Here is a 20,596-nt window from a genome sequence, read left to right as displayed (position 1 = left end):
TTGAAGTGAAGATCAAAGGATGCGAATTACGAAAGCCGTAAATACCAAAAAAGACATAGACGTGTTCTGGCGAACGTGTTCCTGAATTCAAAAAACGTACATAAGCTTGATTTACATGTTTTGAAGGGGGACCACCCATGGTCAGAACATGGCTGCCATTTGCTGACACTGACTGTAAACATTTAGGAGATGATTTTCATTATTGCAAGGAAGACAGGAGTGATACACAATTTCAAGAATTATTCATGAAATACTGTGATGTTTTCTCAGATCAGTTTGATACAATTAAGAGTATAAAATCTCACTTGTCCTTAAAAGATGGTGTGTCTCCACAAGACTAAAAAAATGCTAGAGCTTGAAATTGTGTGACCAATACTAATCTCAAAGGGTATAATAAGTAGATAGATAGATAAATAAATAAATAAATAAATAAATAAATAAATAAATAAATAAATAAAGAAATAAAGAAAGAAATAAATATGTTGGTCGAAACACAATTAACACAATTATGGACAATAATACAGACGTCATACCTTTCTTTGTATAATTACCACTGTAAAATACAATTTTGCAATCATATAGCCATATATTATGTTGTGTTATCAATGTTGAAACGGTGACTCGTGCTAACGTACCACCACCGGAAGCAGGGACAAGTGAAATGGCAATCGGTGTTCAGCTTTGAGGTTTGATGGAAGGTGTTCAAAGAAGTGCACGTAAAATATTGCCCAGTGAAACATTCTCCTGCCTCGTTGGAAGCTGCATAAAAGGTTAGGCTGACCATGTGGTACCTCTATGGAACCTCTTAATACATACAGTTGTGAGACCTTTCTTGAAAATGATATGTAATTTCGACAGTCAACACGTAGCAATTACATCACATTACCAAATTACAACACAAAAACAAAAATCACGGAATGTAAGATTTTAATGTTCAAATCAAATGATCCCACATGTTCAAATTTAATGTTACCCTTAAACTGTTCTCTCTTGCATGGGTAAATATGGTAATTTATGAGCTCAATAAACTCTTCCTGTTGCAAGTTGAATTAAACTTTGAAACGATCACACGCTGTGCATTCCAAAAGGACATATCTTCTTTGAGGATATGCAAGAATAGTAGTCATGCTAACCATAAAAATCAAAACAAAAATAAAAATATCAACACCCCCCACCCCGTTTTATTTGTTTTAACTTATGCAAATTAACACTGGAAAAAAATAGAATCTTTTACAGTTTTACACACTCTACAACAGTTAGTTCTGCTTTTGATAGTGGATAAAATGGGGACTTTAAACGAGTTCTCATAGTCGAATTCTATTTCAGCCTTTCTCTTGGACATGTAAAACACCGTTATTGATTCAAGTGTTGCTTATGGCGATTGTCACTGTTGGTGCCTCAAAAGTTATATGTTAGCACACAAGAAGGGATATTGCTCAGCATACAAGGACAGCTTGAGTGATCTTTCCCTCGTGTAAGAGTAGAGTGTTTTATTACTGAGAATCCTTTTGCGATTAATACTTCAGCTGGGTAAGTCAGATCGAGGGAATGGTGTGAAGAACATCAGTTTATCAGTTTCAGTTTCAGAAAATTGTGATATCAGAGTGGGTTCGGCAACATGTCATTCTCATCGTGGTCGTGCATGTACAGGAACATTCATTGTTTACTTATGTACACATATAGCTTTGTCGACGTTTGTGAAACGACTTTATGTATGATACTTTAATCAACTTCACCGGTATTTACGGGAGGATGAGTACACAAAAAAGCATTCTGTTTACATTCGACCAATAACTAAGTGTTATTGTTGTGAATTTGAAAAGGGTAAAACATATAAATATTGTGACTAAAATACATTTTGAAAACAACTAAGATGTAAAAATATTTGATCAAGGGATTACAAGTCTTAAAATGACACGTCTGATTCTGTTTTAGCGAAAACACTTATTCAGAAAACATATCCAATTAGGATGCCAAATGGATTTTCAAACCAACCGTTGATCATAGGAAGAGGTAGCCAAAATGTCTTAAACTTCATTGGGCCTGAGACCACTTAGAAGTCAAAAACGAGAAAAATAATCAGTAATGGGTGGTCAACATTATCTCTTACACAAGGGATAGATGCAGATGGTGTTTGGATCACGGAATATTTGTCGCAATAAAAAGGAGATACACAAGATGATCGAATACGTCTAAGACATGTTTTGATAATGCTAAGAAACATTATGCCTGCGCTATTGAAGCCCGACTTTCGTTCTGTAATATGATGTTGTAAATATTTACCATTAACAATATAGAGATCATAGCCATTTAACACCCTAGGTGCCAGCTGTGTGAATATCAACACATGGGTGATAGGGCACATAAGACATATTTGTCACAAAATATGACAACCTGTGACACTCGCAGTTAAACACCTCCACTGAAATGTATATGTTCAGTCACACTAATGCCCTGAATACAGCGCTGAGCAATTGCACAGGTATATCTACATCTCAAAAACTGGACATGCACATCTAACGCCAAGATTCCATTGCTAACACCTCGTTCCCTTTCCAGATGTACATTAAGTGGTTGTTAGAATTAATATAGAATAGGCAGAACTCTGTTACTACTCTAAAAGAGATCGCCCTGCCGTGTGTGATTTGACAGATGTCATCAATGTCTCATATAAATCTGATCCAAAATTTGGTACTCAATACAGTCCGACACCGTACACATTCACATTGAAGAAAGAAATAATTCCTATTGTATGGCCACTAGGAGTGACTGTTGATCGGGAAACAACTCTTGCGATAGCGAAAGTCTGTTGCACCAACTGTTCCAATATTATTGCAGTAGTTAATATGTTTTCTTCATTTTCTTGATTGAATTGCCTCATTTGAAGTAATTTTCCTCATGAATGTATAGTTTATTTGAAGTGAAAACAAGTTGAAGTAGTTTCAGAAGAAACTTGGAAACCAGATGAATTAAACAGTTAAAACATGAACTTATAATTATTCACAATTTCGAAGTCACATGCCGTGTTTGCAGATGTGTTTAAGAGGTAACAAGGGCGGATAACTCTAAACCAAGGTGAACGAATATGGCACTGCCTGTATTTTGCGCTCTGTATTTATCAGCGGAAGTCATAACTAAACTATCAATATTCACTCATATCACCGATGCATCCAAAGGTTTTCGTTTCTACCATCGATTAATTGCTATCGGAAATTCGACAGTACTGTAATCCATCGATAGTTCCATGTATTGTTTACAGCACTAATGATTGCTGGTTCAAATGTAATACCTCTTCTCTGAGAACCCGGAGTCGTCTCCTCGGTAAGCAAGCTAACTTGCTATACAGACCAGATACATCCTTAAACTCATTATATACAGAGTTCCACTTCAGGAATCCTCGTCGTTCGAAAGAAGGTAAGGCAACACGAATGGCACATACAGCATCTGACATAACGGCAATTCTGATGGTATTGTTGACTGCGAATATAAACATCTTCACAACAAAAGAAACTGCTGTTAGCCTTGATCGATAAGATTTATGTCATATCTACAGTAATACCTCAACTACACCCACATTCACAACCTTAGATCTAGCTATGTATTTAATCCAGTGGGTGTTTTATCTACTAGTTACGTCATCTTATTCGAGATGCGTGAAGCGAGAAGATCCAGCTTTAGAATCATGAATACCTACATTGTAAACATGGTTTGGCCTCATTTCACCAGGCAAACATGGGCATAGACGAACTCCGAGAAAGCGTCTCAGTCTCATGTCACAACACAGGTGACAACACAGGTCACACTCAGATACGGCAAGACCGTTCAGACGGATTTATATAGGTGTGTAGGTGTTACTATGGATACGGAAAAGGGTGAGTATGACTATACACATGCAATAACATATGAAACCGTTATCGTAATTTGAAACGACGAACCTCCATGAAACCATGTGTCTACAAATCTGCCCTTCGGCAACTATCAACTTATTTCTGCAACCTCTTACAGACAGCTACACAAACGTGTACAAACGTTATAGCAATGTAAAACACAACATCCTCTATGACAATTGCAACTAAACATGTAAAACTGTGTTTGATGGCCATCAAATTACGATAACGGTTTGGCATATTGGAGTAAAGACCACCTGAGTGTCAAAGGCCTCTAAGAGAAGTGTTTGTTGTTGTTTTACGCCGCACTCAGTAATATTCCAGGAATATGTTGACATTCTGTAAATAATCCGGTCTGGACCAGACAATCCAGTAACTTTCCTTTTTGTCAAAATATCTCCTTACGATGTCGTACTGGCCACTGAAGATATAAAGATGAATATCTACTGAATGATGAAGATCCTCCATTTCGTATCCGTCGTGGTGAAAAACATCAAGGTGTGAAGTATGTCCTCATTGACGGTGTTCATTTTCCATCAAACGGGAAAAAAGTATTTCAATGTCAAAACATTAATGGTTCTTTTTAAAAAAACACTGTAACAATATTGTCCTCCTGATAAGGACTGCCTATCAGATTGCTGATAGCAGAACGGATAGTGTAAATCCCGCTTCTCTATATATTTCTCATTTACAAGGACCCTTGCACTTATTGTGACATCTGTCAACATAACAAGCTTCTTTCATAGTGACCTTCCACAGACACACGAGTACCCTTGGTGGGCACGTGATGACATGGGCGTTCTACTGACATTGTAACACCGAATAAGACGTGTACTAGTCAACCATAACCTTCGACCTGATATTTTGCATACCATGACGATAGGTAGCCAGTTCTTAAAGTCGGTTCGTTTGATTTTTGTAGCGCCAATAAGATTGTCAGCTGAATAAGACGTCCAGTACTGCACCACAAACCATCCACCTAATTCTTTGCATGCCATGCTTGCTTTGACTGCTGTAACGCCAATATCATAGCTGTCGCGAAACGATGAACAGAGATGATGAGCAAATCTCCTTAAAGTAAAACTTCAGATTTGCGCGCTGTGTTTATGTTCATATCTGTGATTCTCTAGTACTTTTACTGTCCATCGTCGACAGGTTTTACGCTTTCAGCTGTTTTACTTGTTATTGTGTAAACTGTTTTCGTCACGATATGGCTGAGATATTGCCAATATGACGTTAAATATTAATTCACTCACTCACGCTTAAAGTAGAACAGTCAAGGTTTGCCTGGGCTGAATTCGTTTTACATGTCATGTAAGGAGTCGAGTCCAGGTCAAACAAACAATGTTTTATGTTTGTTGTGTTATACTGCATTCATGATGTTATGTGTTACCACGGTCTGAGTACACGTTTTCTGTTAAAGTACATTTAGCAACAATCACGTTTTTTTCATTGCATGAATAAATCTACAAGCAGTTGCACACAGTTACACGTACAGTCCGCGAAGTCTCAGAGCCTGATCATGAATACATGTTCTCAACATAAATTACGACACGCCTGCTGGCTTGCCTTTGATGGTGGAGAGGAAAAAGTATTTCACATTCGTAAATGTGTCTTGAAGGCTACCTAACCACAAAGCAAAAGATATCTATTCAGAACAATGTTGTGAACACCAGGTGTCATCACTGATGTTTCATTCGGTTTTAACGCTTTGTATTATCCTGTTTACATCCAGTAGTGTCTTTGTTGTCGGATAATTGAGACTAGATATTCAATGGCTTTAGAAAAGCTGTGTTTTGTGCAGTCTGCTGGCAGTTATGAGCCATTGAATATATTGAAACCATTGCTGGTATTACCTTTTACATCGACAAATTCTACATTCTGAGTCATGTCTCAAATGTCTTAATAAATAGTTCATATCGCAACCCAGCATTGGCAACCGCCGGGAGATGACTTAGTTTTAGGCCGCATGCAGCAATAGTCCAGCTATATTGCGGCGGTCTGTAAATAATCAAGTCTGGACGAAACAGTCCAGTAATGAAAAGCCTGAGCATCGATCGACGCAACTGGGAACCGATGAGATGAGTCAACCAAGTTAGCGAGCCTGACCACCCGATCCCGTTAGTGACCTTTTACGACAATTACGACAAGCACAGTCGCCTTTTATGGCAAATTTGTGTTGCTGAAGGCATCTTCTACCCCGTGACCTTCACAGGTCAGTGGACGCCTGAAGACTAAGAAGAAGGCTGAGTAACACAATATGAAGGAACAGCGTGTTCGTCTGCTTGCTTGATGTCATTCAAGTCGCGTCCGCTTGGAGTGTTTTTCACTATGTGTATGCATAAAAGCGAATGTACACGAATTTACATTAACACAATATGAAGGAGATTGGTGTTCGTCTGCTTGCTTGTTGTCTTTAAACACTGCCACATATTGGCCTGCTTACAGATTCAACGAATCCAGACCAGGTGTCCCTGTCAGACATGGAACTGCGACAACGGACACCTGACGACTCCCCAGAGGAGATTGACCCTCACGTTCAGACTGACACGTCGAAGATAACCCTGAAGAAGGAGATTGGTCTGTTTAGTGGGATAGCCTTTGTGGTCGGATCCATCATCGGTAAGCTGGCTGGAACAGAAATTCTGGAGCTGACTTCAAGGGAAGAATTATCAGTACTTCTTGATGGTCATTTGATAGGAAGGGATTGCCATTATCAGTAGACGGGAAAGAGGGGATCGGACAGGTCCAGACGATATCGGATGGGATTTGGAAATGATTATCAAGGAATGGCAGGAGGGGTTGCGATAGAAAATAGAAAAGATGGCATAGAATAGGAAACAGATGACATGATAGGGAGTAGGAAAGGAAGCCAAGGGATTGGAGTGGAGGGGTAGGGATGGGATCGGATCCGATGAAGTGAGCCACAATGTGGTCGTGAGAGTTGTTGCTGTTAGGACAGACCAGGCACAACATATATATACATAACAGAAGGCACTATATATATTGACTTACCCGTCAATTGTATCGTGATCGTTAAAGGTAAGTGGGTAGAACACAGGGTGGTCAGTAGAACCTGGTGGTGGTGGTACTCGTGTGTGCGTGCGTGCGTGCGTGCATGTGCGTGTGTGTGCGTGCATGCGCGCTGGTGAGCGTGCACTTTTGTCGGGGAGGTGGGTGGCGATGTGAACCTATCAATGATTAAAGTATTAGTTTATTCTAAATGTACAAGGTTAATTATTTCATAGGTTCAGGTATCTTCATCACTCCCCAAGGAGTCTTGAGGAACACGGGCTCTGTGGGTATGTGTATGGTGGTGTGGTCTACCGGAGCTGTCCTCGCTATCCTCGGTAAGTGTGACATTCGGGTTGCTAAATAACTACACAAGTACAGGCGTGTATATCAAAATCTGTGATGGAACTGTGTAAACTCGGTGCCTTGTGAATTTTATCACTGACTGATTCATGACAAATACCAAAAACAAAGTTTCAAGGTTACAAAATATTTAAACACTTTTGGGGAAGACGTGACTGGGATCAAACACCAACCTTCCGCTCGACAGTAAGGCGTGTTATCCACTAGACGCCTATTAAGCAGTTACGTCACAGAAAATCTAATCTTGTCCTTTTCCCATCCTGTGATCTTTCAGGTTCACTTACCTTCACTGAGTTAACGTCCGTTACACGGACATCAGGAGGGGAGTATGCAGTGTTGATGAAAACATTCGGCCCAATTCCTGCCTTTATGTTTGTATGGGCCATCGAAATCGCCAGGAATCCAGCGTCAAGAGCTGTGCAATGTCTGACGTTCGCCGAGTATCTTTCAACTTTGCTTGAGCTGTGTGGATCCCCTGCTCTTCCAAAGAAACTCATAGCGATTTGCGTACTTGGTAGGTCAGTTTATGTGGTAGTGTCCGTACTAACAGTTATTATGAAGGCAGTAAATCTGTTTCTGCTTCTACAAATCACACCCCAAAACACTCCAAGACTCAACTTCGTGAGAAGCTCATTGCGAGTCAACCCAAATAATGCACCTATGCACAATAGATAGTCGAAGCTGGTCACCACCTTGAAAACCTGGGTGTTCGTTTACTGCTCAGAAACATAATGACATTGTCCAAAAATGCCTCACGGGCAATTGCTTGTTTGGTGAAATACACCCCGAGACAGCTGGATCTTGTGACCAAATTAAAAGAGTTGATTTATCTTTTGAACATCATTCTAGAAGGGAACTGAACAATAAAACACCCGTCACGGTAAAGATGTAAATATGCATGTATGTATTGTGAACCTGTAATCTAAAGATATAAAATATGCATGTATGTACTATGAGCGTGTAAAGCGAGTGAGCGAGTTCAAATTCCAGCTTGCACCAGGACATAACCTTTCTTTTTCCAGTCCTTCTGGGGGTCACCACTTCCTACAGCGTGAAGTTGTCAGCACGGATACAGGTCTTCTTCACTGCAGCCAAACTGGGAGCTCTCATTGTGATCATCATTGGAGGACTAGTCAAAATTGGACAAGGTGAGAAAGAGGGCAGATATTGTCAGTGGATGCCTGAGCCAGTGAGTGAGTGAGTTTAGTTTTACGCCGCACACAGCAATATTCCAGCTATATGGCGGCGATCTGTGAATAATCGAGTCTGGACCAGACAATCCAGTGATCAACAACATGAGCATCGATCTGCGCAATTGGAAACCGATGACATGTGTCAACCAATTCAGCGAGCCTGACTACCCGATCCCGTTAGTCGCCTCTTACGTCAAGCACAGTCGCTTTATATGGCAAGCATGGGTTGCTGAAGGCCTATTCTACCCCGGGACCTTCACGGGACAGTGGGTCTTCTTGCACCGAACAGTAATCCAGACACATCACAGGGTGTAGGAAGAAACCATTATGTGATGCAGGTCTCAGCCCAGATACATCCCAGGGTATCAACTTGATGTATGAGGAGACCTAAGTGATACAAACTACAGGCATTTAATTACAACCTGACCAACCTGAATGCATCTCAGCGAAACGTCATTCAAAGCCACACCCATTATTGATTTATCTGAGCCCTTATATACATAGACATATTTCTAAATGCAACTGAAAGTGTTAAGATGACACTGAACTGTTAAGAATACAGCCTCAAATTGTCAACTATTTTTGTATTTTTTTTTCGAATTTTCAGATTATCAACTCGATACTTTGATTGATTTTGGTATTAAAATGAAGTTTAAAAAGTTTAAAATAATCAAAGTAACGACAGTGACTACAAAAACGCTAGAAAGAAATTTATAAACAAAAATTGCAACGTAAATAAATGCTGGTGACACAAGGGATGAAGAACTTGATACAGTCTTCCTCTTTCAGGCACGTTATCTGAGTTACCCACAGGGTTTGACGGAACAGTGACAGTGGTTTCAGATATCACTCTGGCGTACTACTCCGTCATGTTTGCATATAATGGTTGGTAAGTGATGGTAGTTCGGAAACTGGGCTGGGTATGTGTTGGGCGGTGTGCTGGTCTTTCACCTAACTGAAACCCGCGTGGGTTGAAACACCAACAATATCCAAGTCAACATGACTCCAGCCTTTCATTATGTTCACAATATCACGAAATAAAATGTAAAAGTGTCGGTCATATATAAAACCTAACTTCGATAATATCTCTGTAGGGCCGTCGGGGGTAGCCCGGTGGTTAAAGCTTTTGCTTGTCATGCCGGAGACCAGGATTTGATGCCTCACATGGGTACATTGTGTAAAGCCCATTTCTGTTGTCCTCGTGATAATGCTGTAATAATGCTGTAATATTGCTAAAGCATTGTAAAATCACTCTCACTCACTCATTCACTCACTATCACTGTCACTGCTACAGTTCGTGTAAAAGTAATTCCAGATGCATTTATCTATGATAATAACCCACCATATTATCCCCCTTTGTCTCATCTATGTCTTACGATGTCTGACTGCCACACGGTATTTAAGGAGTAGTCTGCAAATTGCAAGTGTATTAGAAACTTCTCCATAGAAGAGCATTTCAGATCTACGGCTTAAAATTGAGCTGTGTTTACGTTTATTCGTCTGAATATAGACAAATGATCCATTTATATGTTAACTGCTTCTTAACTCATGCAAGATTCACGATTACGGGGATATTGAGACTGTTTAGAAACAATGACATAGGATATGGTTATGGCTAACAGTTTCTTACATTTACTGTTAGTGATGTTTCAGTATAGATGATCTGATATGGTAGCCAAGCAATCCTGTCATCCTACCCATGTATATGTAATCCTGTACAGTTGATTCCCAAATCATGCATTCTCAGTTACATCAATTGCATTTTCGTTAGTGGATTTGAACATGAAACATTTCAAGTCAACGGGGACCCTGAACCCCAAATGCCACAGCTGTTCACAAAGTCCACTCATGCTGAGCGTGGAAGCATCTCTCAGCTAGCTTCTCAAATGGATTGGAGATGCCCGTGAAAGACTGGAGTAGGCCATTACCATCTACTATATGCATGGCATCACCAGCGGGCCTTTCATGCTTCTTTGCTTCAGTCTCCAGATAGTGCAGCATACTGACAGTCGGTTTTGACTGATTAGCCATCAGACCATATTTTGTAGGTTAATATCATGTTGTCCACTCAAAAGATGCAGCTGGACAAATACATTTCTCTCAGCGTTCACGTGGATGAGTCTTTTGTAAGGAATTTTGACTCTCTTTGTATTTGGGAAGGGAAAGGTCACATATATGAATCCATGGATTATCATATTACATATATGAATTTGTCTTCCATAAATTATTGATTTTGTAATTCATGCAAATGCTTGTCAGACAATTTCATGTTGAGGAGTAATAAGGCGTATGAATGAAAGTAGTATGATCCATACTGTCATTTGAAGATACATACTGACTTTAAAACACAAATAACAAAAACAAAAAAACCATAAGGAAAACAAAATACTTTTTGAACAGCCAGTTACAAGATACCAGTGCATACGCTTTTGACATGTACGCAAGATTTTATGAGATATCGTCCAGACATGAACATTTAAACAACAATTAAGAATACATATGTGTTTAGTCAGCATGTGCACATATTTTGATATGGAAGAAATCATATGCAATCTTTATCTTTCAAGGAACAATGTGAACTTCTTGATAGAGGAGGTGAAGAACCCACAAAGGTAGTCATGTTTACAGTTGTTATTGGACTGATCCAGTAAGTTTATGTTCACGATTGGATAAATATGCAAAAAAGTGCCAAAAAATAACTTCTTTTGATAAGGTTCAGCATGATGCTACTTTCTTAAAATGATTATTGCTCAAAGGTCCGCAAGAATACTGAGATGGGTGTTTCCATTATTCCATTAGGTAAGTGCGTATACATACAAATATGGGGCAGTTTCGTTAGGCCGTGTACTCATTAATAATCGCTAATGTTGATTTAGTGGTTGAAAATATGCCTTAAGCTTCGATCATTTTGAGTATCTCTTTCTGCGATTAAGGTATTGACATTTCGTGAATATATTTTTGGACTTAGAACATAATGTACTCAAAACAAAACAAACTTACATTAAGTTTTTACACAAAATGTGTAATATGACTCAATCCTTATAGAACTTCCCGTTTTAGTCTTGACTCAGATCAAAGCACAAAACGTGATGGTCTCAAAAGACACGTTGTCATAAATATGGACATGGATTTCGGTTGTCTGGAAATATCTAAAACTATGAAAACTTCAAAATAAACTTCAACATAGCTAAATATACATAATACCTGCAAGAGAGACTCTGCAGTTTATCTGTTGAAGAACACTGAAATTGTCCTTTCCTTTGAATGATCGGCGTCCTTAACATCCAGAAACGGCCCCCTGTCGAGTATCGTCGGTGTAGCAATAGTCGGTGTTGTCTACATCCTTACCAACATCTCCTACCTTGCTGTTATGACCCGTCAGGAGCTGTATCAATCATCGGCCGTGGCACAGGTACTGCTACTGATAGATAGATTATATCAATACTAATATTGATCACAATCTGGTGTTGAATTACTGACTTGTTTGATGTTGGCTAATGCCTAAACCAAGGAGTGAATGTCCATGTGTTTTATGAGCAAGGGCACCATGCGTACAAGTGACAAGTAGTCTTCTCGTTCACCAGTGGCTTCTGTGCGCCAGGGACCTAAGATTTGGATTCGAATGCCAGTTCTTGACAACGTTAAAATATTGTAATGCTTGTCCTTTTTGATTGTTTGGGGGGAGGTTGGGATTGTTTGACATAGCACCAGCAGCAATGCTGAAACCTGTGTAACATACTCACGTAATCTTAGTCAGCACCCTACACCTATACCTAAGCGGTACTGGACAAAGATCTACATCTCTTAGGTCGCGAGCATCAAACTGGCAAATGTTAATCCCAACTGTTTCCCACCAGACCTGGGGAGACAGGGTGCTGGGTTCAGCCTCATGGATTATCCCGATCGCTGTCATGATGTCAGTATTCGGTAGCGCCAACGGCGGAATTGGAACAGCCTCGAGGTGAGTTGTACACTTCGTGTCGTGTTAAGTCAGCAACATATCAATGCACCACAAGAGGATGTGTGGTGACAAAATACGAGGCATCTGTCAACACTTTGGTGTAAGAATGTTATATAATGTTGTATAATACGAATTGTACATGGCCAGGGAAGATAACCTTTTTGTGCAATATGAAAAAGCCTAATCTTTTGAAATCGTCATATACAAACATACAAATATACAAACTCAACCCACAGACACCCAGATTCAATATGCGCTTTAGAGAATATTTTCAAATAGATTGTAAATAGGGGGAACTTCGTTTTTTGGACAGGGTGACTAGCACAACAGTTTACTGCTGTATAATATTCAAAGGCATGGAGTTTACCATAGCGCATACAAATTAAGTTGATGGGATAAGCTATTCACCGTCCATGAAGTCAAACGGTTGTCTATCTTTACTGTTCTCGCCTCTCAGAATACAGTATGCTGCAGCCCGTGATGGGAACTGGTGGGAGTTCCTGTCGTTTGTCAATGTGAAGAGGTACACGCCGATGCCCCCAATTATATGTCATGTGAGTAATCCTGAGTGCTGTTTTCTCAGTTTTTCGTTAATGTTACATGTATTTATGAGAATCACACTTCTGTTTAGTTTCTATCAAAGTACTTGTATATACAGTTTGTGACTGAAATGAAGCGAAGTTAAGTTTAAACTAATTCATATTCATCGTATCTGTCCCATGTGTTATTGGTTGGCTGCAGGTGCTGATCGCTATCTTCATGGTGCTGCAAGGAACCATCACTTCCCTCATCACTTTCCTCAGCTTCACAAACTGGGTCTTTTACGGTGCATGTGCTCTAAGCTGTATAGTACTGAGGTTCAAAGTGAAGGACGACCCGAAACGAATAAAGGTATTAAACCCCACTATCCTGCCTCAGTTGTTCCGGTAGCTAAACCTTAGATTATTTGCATGATATTCGTTTGTTTTCAAAGCCGAGCCCGATGACTGTAGGAACACAACTATAAATGCTGTCCAATATGTTACTCTACGAATCGCGTTACAGAAGGTTTCGAAAAGACTGTGTACTAGTTACAAGAGCCTTGAAGCACTGACTGAAAAAAAAAACGTCCGAAAAACTTCGATGCTACTTAACAGCCGGTTACACATCCATGCATTCAGTCTACACCACTGAGATAACAAATACGTTTAACTTGTAGCAACGTGTCGATTCCCGATTTGATAGGTGAAATATTCAAATATTGTCTATCCCCATGTCAATCTAATAATGCCAGACAAGCGTGTCGGTGGTGCTGTAATAGCAACTACGAGCTCACAGTCAACGTGTATTGCTTTTTACGCAACAGAAGAACGTTTAACGGTTTGTGAACATTAGTTGTTCACCTAGGAACACATTCTCTTCCCACAGAGGTTACTTACCATATCTTCCTACGAACCTCTGTTCTAATAGGTCTCTTTCATGGTGCGAGTATTCAGGATTACTGGTTGGTTGCAATCAGATTTAGTTGTGCAATCAGTGTAATTTCCATAAGCTTCGGGAAAACCAGCCTCTTCCCCAGCGCCTTTCTTCCAGACAGAACTGTAATGGGAGATCAGTGTCGTCTCCATTGCCCTCGTTGATAACGGACACGCTAGTCACTGAATAACTTGTGTGTCATATCAACACAAGTCTTCGGCAGAAGAGGGATATTTCTGGTCCCATATTTGCTTGCATTATATAGTCAAGTTGGACATCAGTCGACGTAACACGTGCTCTGATGAGATAGAAGGGAGGTATATCGTGTTGCGATATTTTGCTGCTAGGGGATTTAACGAGAACCCAGTATGACCGCACTATAAAAGAGGTACGTAGGAAGATGTGAGAAGTAACCTCAGTGGGAAGAGAACATTAGGAACACGGATGACCGAGGCTGTACAGAGTTGCACCCCTTATGTGATAAACATCCTAACATCTTGACATTCACCTCCAAACTTCAGATGCTCGGTTAACATGTCACGGTATAACATAAACATACGGGGTATATCCAACTCATTCCGTCTTCTTTCAGGTTCCTATCCTCATCCCCGTCATTTTCATGCTGTCGTGTCTCTTCCTGGTTGTGGCACCCATTGTAGATAATCCTCGGGTCGAGCTGCTGTATGCTGTTGCATTTGTTGTCGGAGGTCTCATTATCTATTTCCCCCTCATCCACTTCAACTTGAAACCGAAGTGGTTCGGTAGGTATAGAATAGTATATCTCTGACGCGATATGGCATCCTTGGAATTGCTTGATTCGGTTGGCCTTGAGCAGGTTTTTACTTTCATCGACTTTTCAGCAGCTGGCATGCTATTTTGATTCTATAATCCCACACTGACACATAAAAGGCAGGGACTCCTGGAATACTGCGCCACAGGATGGAAAACTATACAGTCCGTCGGTCAATGGCTTGCCATTCTGAATGTTTATGCATGTATCTGACTATGAAACTGATATGAAACGGTATCAGATCATTTTTATCTCCGGTAATCCGATTTATATGCATAATGAAACAGAAAAGCAACCTGTGCAGCAATTTTTGTGGCAATGATGATGCTTACTTTGTGACATGCTTGTTCATTACCTTATGCACCGAAATCCCCAATTTTTGTTTACAGAAAAGGTAGAGATGTATCTGCAGCTGCTGCTGGAGGTCGCGCCAAGTACATACGTGGACACATCCTGAACAAACTGACCATTTGAACAAATAACCAGATTATGAAGACATTTGGGACGAAAAGGAAACATTCAAGCAATGGTCTTCTTTCATACCAGAACTTTACTCTTCATTACCAAACAGTGGGATGACATGTCTTGTGTTGTACCTCGTATCGTCGAACGTTTGTGTTTTTTAACGAAATATACTCAAAGTTAATATATTTTGCTATTGCTACTATTGACGATCTGTTTACAGTTACCTCATCTCATCGAACATCAAAGAACATCTCTGTTCTTTAAAAAAACCCAAAACCAATGACATCAACTATTTCAAAATTGTCATAAACTCCCGTTCAAAAGAAGGTACACAGGCAAGAAAACTTGAAATAGCAGACAAACAACACAACGCTGAGACATAATTGAAAATGTGTATTCAAGCGCAATTTCAAACAGACATAATGACATAAGAATAAACCATTTAAAACCGAAATTGTTCCAGTGACGTTAAGTCAAACAAGCATGGGGTCAAAGTGACACTTTTCAAAACTCTGATGAGAAAGTCATTGTCAACGAAACAGACGACACGAAGTCCTAACAATAGGTAACACACTCAATATCTTGTGTGGCCCCCACTGGCATCAATACACGCCAGGACATGGAAGACGTAAGCCGCCTGATGACGTAATCAGGAATTCTGGCCCATTCGTCATGGAGAGCCTGTTCCAGCTGTTGAACCTTGTGTGGTTGCCGTTGTCGACGTCCCTGTATCTCTGCGCTGTCAAATTTCCTTGAATAGTCACTAGAAGGGTCTTCTGATCGTTGCAAATGGTTCCCCAAACCATCACACCTTCTTCACCAAACGGATGAACTTGTTGTATGCAGTTTGGCGCCAAACGTTCTCCTCTACGCCTGTAGACCCTCGTCCTGGCATCCAAATGAAACAGATTGAACTTGATTTCATCACTGAAGAGTACACGAGCCCAGTTGCGACGTTGCCAGCGACGTGCCGTCTTGGTCCACTGTAACCGGTTCCTGCGATGTTGGAAGGTCAAGGCCATCCCGCGGAAAGGTCGATATGCCCGGATGCCAGCTGCGCGAAGTCTCCTCATCACCGTGAACCTGCTGATGTGGTGCCCCAATGCTGTTGCAGCTGATGACGTCACAGTCAACATCCGATTCCGGAGATGCAAAACCCGTAGGTGCCGATCTTCTTGCGGTGTGGTCACCCTCGGACGGCCACTTCTAGGTCGATCAGCTGTCTGGCCTGTCTGCTGAACCCGTCTAAACAGTCTGATGATGGTCTGTCTTGTGCAGCCGAACGTCCTGGCAATATGACTGTTAGAAGATCCCATTTGCGACATTCCGATGGCTCTCTCTCTCTCGTTTCCCGCGTTAGTCTCGGCATTTTCTTAGTGTTCTTTTTGTCGTTTGCCTCCTTGACAATACGACAATGGGTTTTATACCCATTTTTCTTGTTGATTGCACGTGCAAGAGTAAAACAGACGATTTACGTAAAATGTCGTGCAAAGTGCAAAATGGTTGAGGTTGCGTTTCGGAGAATGTATCCCGCTAGTTGTTTTCTTTAGACATGTTTTTCGTGAAAATAGGTATCAATTAGAGCGAAGTGAATGTATAGTGACCAAATATATGGGTGTGTACTTTCTTTTGAACGGGAGTTTAGTATTGTTATGTGATAGTAATTTTCGAAAATGTCTAAAAGCCCTTTGGAGTAGGAGAATATGTTGAGTACCTCAAAACTTGGGGGACTATGTTAACCCCGAGTGACGAGGCATTTTATATATTCTTTGAGGTATTAGTTAAACATTTCAAGGTTTGTACACTTCTTTGATGAGACATATTCCATGACCTTCATCCAATGGCACAATATCTCCGATTGGATATACGCTGTAACATGACAGATATGGGTGACCATGTATTCCTGTCTGCTTCACGTACATTTCAATTAGATATTAACTGACTGTTGATGCAAGAACAATCATCGGGTTTCAAACTTTATAATATTTCATTTATAACTTTTTTCTGTAGTTACATTTTAAGCAAAGAGATTAAATTGGTCACAGGGTTGAGACTGTGGTTCAGTTTTGTACTTCCTATGAGTAACAGTCCCTAGTATGGTGATCTACCTTCAGTTGTTGGCTATCTATAACAGCCAGGCTTTATACTGTACTCTCTAAATCAGTCCCTCCTGGATTCCGCGGGTGCAGAAAAAATCGCGGAATTTACCTTTCCATGCAGAAAAACGTCTGGTCCACGGAAAAAAGCATTTTCGTGCAGAATCCGTGCAGAATTTGCCACTTTTCTGCCGCGGAATTTGCTTATTTTAAAAACTGAGTGAAAGCTGACTGACAGTCAAAACGAAAAGTAGAGGTAATATCAGAAGGATCGGTTACACATATAACGAACAGGAAAAGTTGTCGGTGCTTTGTCATCAACTTTACTCAAGATGTAATGTGTACTGTCGACTTAATTTTATATCTGTGTTTGAGAATTAAACTATGAAGGTCTGTATAATGATTTTGTTGTTTTAACAGCAGAATGTTTTGCAGAATATTGAAGAATGTGGTACAGAATTTGCTTTCATGTTATTAGTTTTAACTTTCCGCGCTAGGTTTTATTCTATTTGTGGGATTCTGGTGGTTTTTATAATATACATAACTTCCTTATCTACCTCAAGAATGGTCTCGTCACGATATGGCTGCAATATTGCCGATGTGACGTTGAATATCATCTCACTCTCACTGTGAGAAACATGTCGTTATGACCCTTTCATAAAGGAAAAAGAAGAGGTTTCTAATACCCAATGGAATGAAAAGGTTGGGCACATGTAATGCCCACTTTATTGAAAAGGTGGTATACATGCAATAAACATCTGGGGTGCATGTAATACCTAGTGCAATAAAAAGGTGGGTGTGTATGTAATCTCAGTACAATACACATGTGGGGTGCGTGTAGTACACAGAGCAATGAAAATGTGGGGCGCATGTAATACCAAGTGAAAGAAACATATAACGTCTATATAATACCCAGTGCAAAGAAATTGTGGGGCTCTTGCAACAAACATGTGGGTGTATGTAGTACATGGTGCAATGAAAGTGTGGGGCGCATGAAATACCAAGTTCAATGAAAAAGTTGCAATTTCAAAACGTTTTATATCAAAACAACAGTGAAACTAGATTACTCATGGGAGCTGATTACGGAACCGTCAAGGCCATATTTGTCATTTTACGCACGCCTCAAAGAATATATTGGTGCACAAATTGTGCAATAATTTACAGACGATTTAATATTTCTCTGTGGAAAATGTTGGATGCATGGAGATACCAGTGCAATGAAAATGTGGGGTGCATGTAATACCCTGTGCAATGAATATGTGGGGTGCATGTAATACCCGTGCAATGACAGTGTGTGGTGCACGTAATGTCTTGCGCAGTGATTAAACTAGGCCGGCAGGCTACAAGATACTCCATTCTCCTTTATCCATCGAGGCCGTTTCCCATAGTTGTAAATGGTACATTAGGGGAGACAGTTACTTGAGTGAAGTGTGATGTGAAACTTGGTGACAAAATTCATTGTTGTACCTAGTTCACTAAATCCATCGTTAAATTCTCAGCAACACAAAAATACCGAAATCTATAGATACCGTAAAGTTGACCTGACGAACCACATCTTCCGATGTTTTAAAGATTTTTGTAAGATTTTTGTAAGATTCGTTTCAAGGCCGTGTGGAACCTTCTTCGTATAATTTGTCAAAAGTGTCAAAAGTTCAAGGTAAAGTGCAGCGAAAAGTTCATGTTATGGTCTGTTTTAAAGTTGATGGTAAAGACAGTTTCAAATTAATAATTATCTGAGACCAATGTTGGAGGAATATAGGGAGCAGGTCCTCGGTTGTTGACGTCAGCTAGGCCATCAGATACATCATCATCACTGCTGACAATATCAAACAGAAATAAATGTACACACAATCATCCGAGAGGAGCCACACATCTTCTCAGAGGACACTTACATAGGTCATGAAACTCGGTGGTGGCCTCAAGGAGATAATGTTTGTATAAGAAGATCAACATTGTGGATAAGCTATTGTGGTCAGTACTGTGTCAATACTGATCAAATATACGCTTAGCTACCTGACACAAGCCATATGCCACCACTGTTTACCCTAGGCACTATAGCAGACGAGAGCGCGGTTTCAAGAGTACTGTCAGTGTGTATGGGATACAAACACAGTTAAACCACAAGTAAAGGTAATAAATTTATAACACAGACCAGTGTCCAGTCTGCAAACTCTTAGTATCGTGAAAAGCAAACACCTTATGGATTACATAAAAGTTCGAAGGCAGCAGTTAATTATGATTCAATATTGGGTAAAGCATTCATCATCCATCGATGACATAGTTCGAATCTCCGGTCGTAATATTTGTACTACAGCGGCGAAACGTCATATTCGGCGTAGCGGGTGAGGTCAGTCGTGCAGGACATCCTTTTGTTAATGGTTTTCAATGGCCGCTTCATTAATGTACACGCTAATTTTGACTGAAACGACAGGTAATTGACACCGGTTATTCTCTGTCTTAAATGTTTAATGTTAGACTTAACATTGGATTCTATGTATTACTAATGTTTCTGGTCCCACGTCTTAGTTTCATTATATATTATCATTGCTGACTTGGTTGGCATATGTCATCAGTTCCCAATTGCGCAGATCGATGCTCATGTTGTTGATCACTGGATCGTCTTGTCCAGACTCGATTATTTACTGACCGCCGCCATATAGCTGTAATATTGCTGAGTGCGGCGTAAAACTAAACTCACTCACTTAGGCATAGTGTAAAACAATTCTTGTCAGTAATTATGTGCAAACAAACATCTCTGACGTTTGGAGAGTTAACAGTGGACAATAGTTACAACAAAATATGTTTACTGAACACAAAAATGTGAACTGTATATGCTTTTAAAATATTTTACAACATGCATGTGAACTTGCAAGTATCACTGTCCATTATGAACGTGACAGACTACAGCAAAATTGTAGATGAGATATGACAATCCATAGCTACTTTCAAGACGAACAGTAGTAAAATTTAGAGCAAAAGAAAGTTTTCTTTTGCATGCACTTCAGTGTTGAAACTATTGTATAATTTGTTTTGTCTGTTTAGTCATTACTCGTTCTTTCCAAAGTTTGTGAAGAAGTGGACAGATACCGGTTAAATAGATGAGTAACACGTGAATTTTAAATACATGACACGATGCGATGCTGGGGTGCTTTGGAAACTATTAAACACGTAATAAAGGTATCTGACACTCGTGTATCATAAATTGTACATACAACTCCCTGAATCATCAAGACATCATTCACAGATCATCCCCCATTTTAATCGTGGTCCTTTATGTAGCAAGGCTACGAACAGCTTGAACCTTCCGCTTGAGTATTTTTCTTTTGCCGAAACTGTCTCCGTAATCTGGTTACATGAAGGTGTGGTCTATGTTT

The 20,596-nt window shown here is 40.1% G+C and overlaps 1 protein-coding gene across 1 annotated transcript; it reads left to right on the top strand.

Moving 5' to 3' along the window:
• Positions 1-3,856: 3,856 nt before the first annotated feature.
• Positions 3,857-15,128, top strand: LOC137266089 (b(0,+)-type amino acid transporter 1-like). Its single transcript, XM_067801591.1, has 13 exons — positions 3,857-3,872; positions 6,336-6,509; positions 7,136-7,237; positions 7,537-7,776; positions 8,285-8,410; positions 9,245-9,344; positions 11,023-11,067; positions 11,744-11,867; positions 12,313-12,416; positions 12,874-12,970; positions 13,158-13,307; positions 14,464-14,632; positions 15,051-15,128. The coding sequence occupies exons 1-13, from the start codon at positions 3,857-3,859 to the stop codon at positions 15,116-15,118; spliced, it is 1,515 nt and encodes a 504-aa protein (XP_067657692.1). The 3' UTR covers positions 15,119-15,128.
• Positions 15,129-20,596: the final 5,468 nt, after the last annotated feature.

Source organism: Haliotis asinina, chromosome 15 (genome assembly GCF_037392515.1).
Source record: "Haliotis asinina isolate JCU_RB_2024 chromosome 15, JCU_Hal_asi_v2, whole genome shotgun sequence".
NCBI classification, from domain to species: Eukaryota; Metazoa; Mollusca; class Gastropoda; order Lepetellida; family Haliotidae; genus Haliotis; species Haliotis asinina.
Note: the sequence above shows the minus strand (reverse complement) of the source record. Positions and strands in the feature narration are given on the sequence as shown.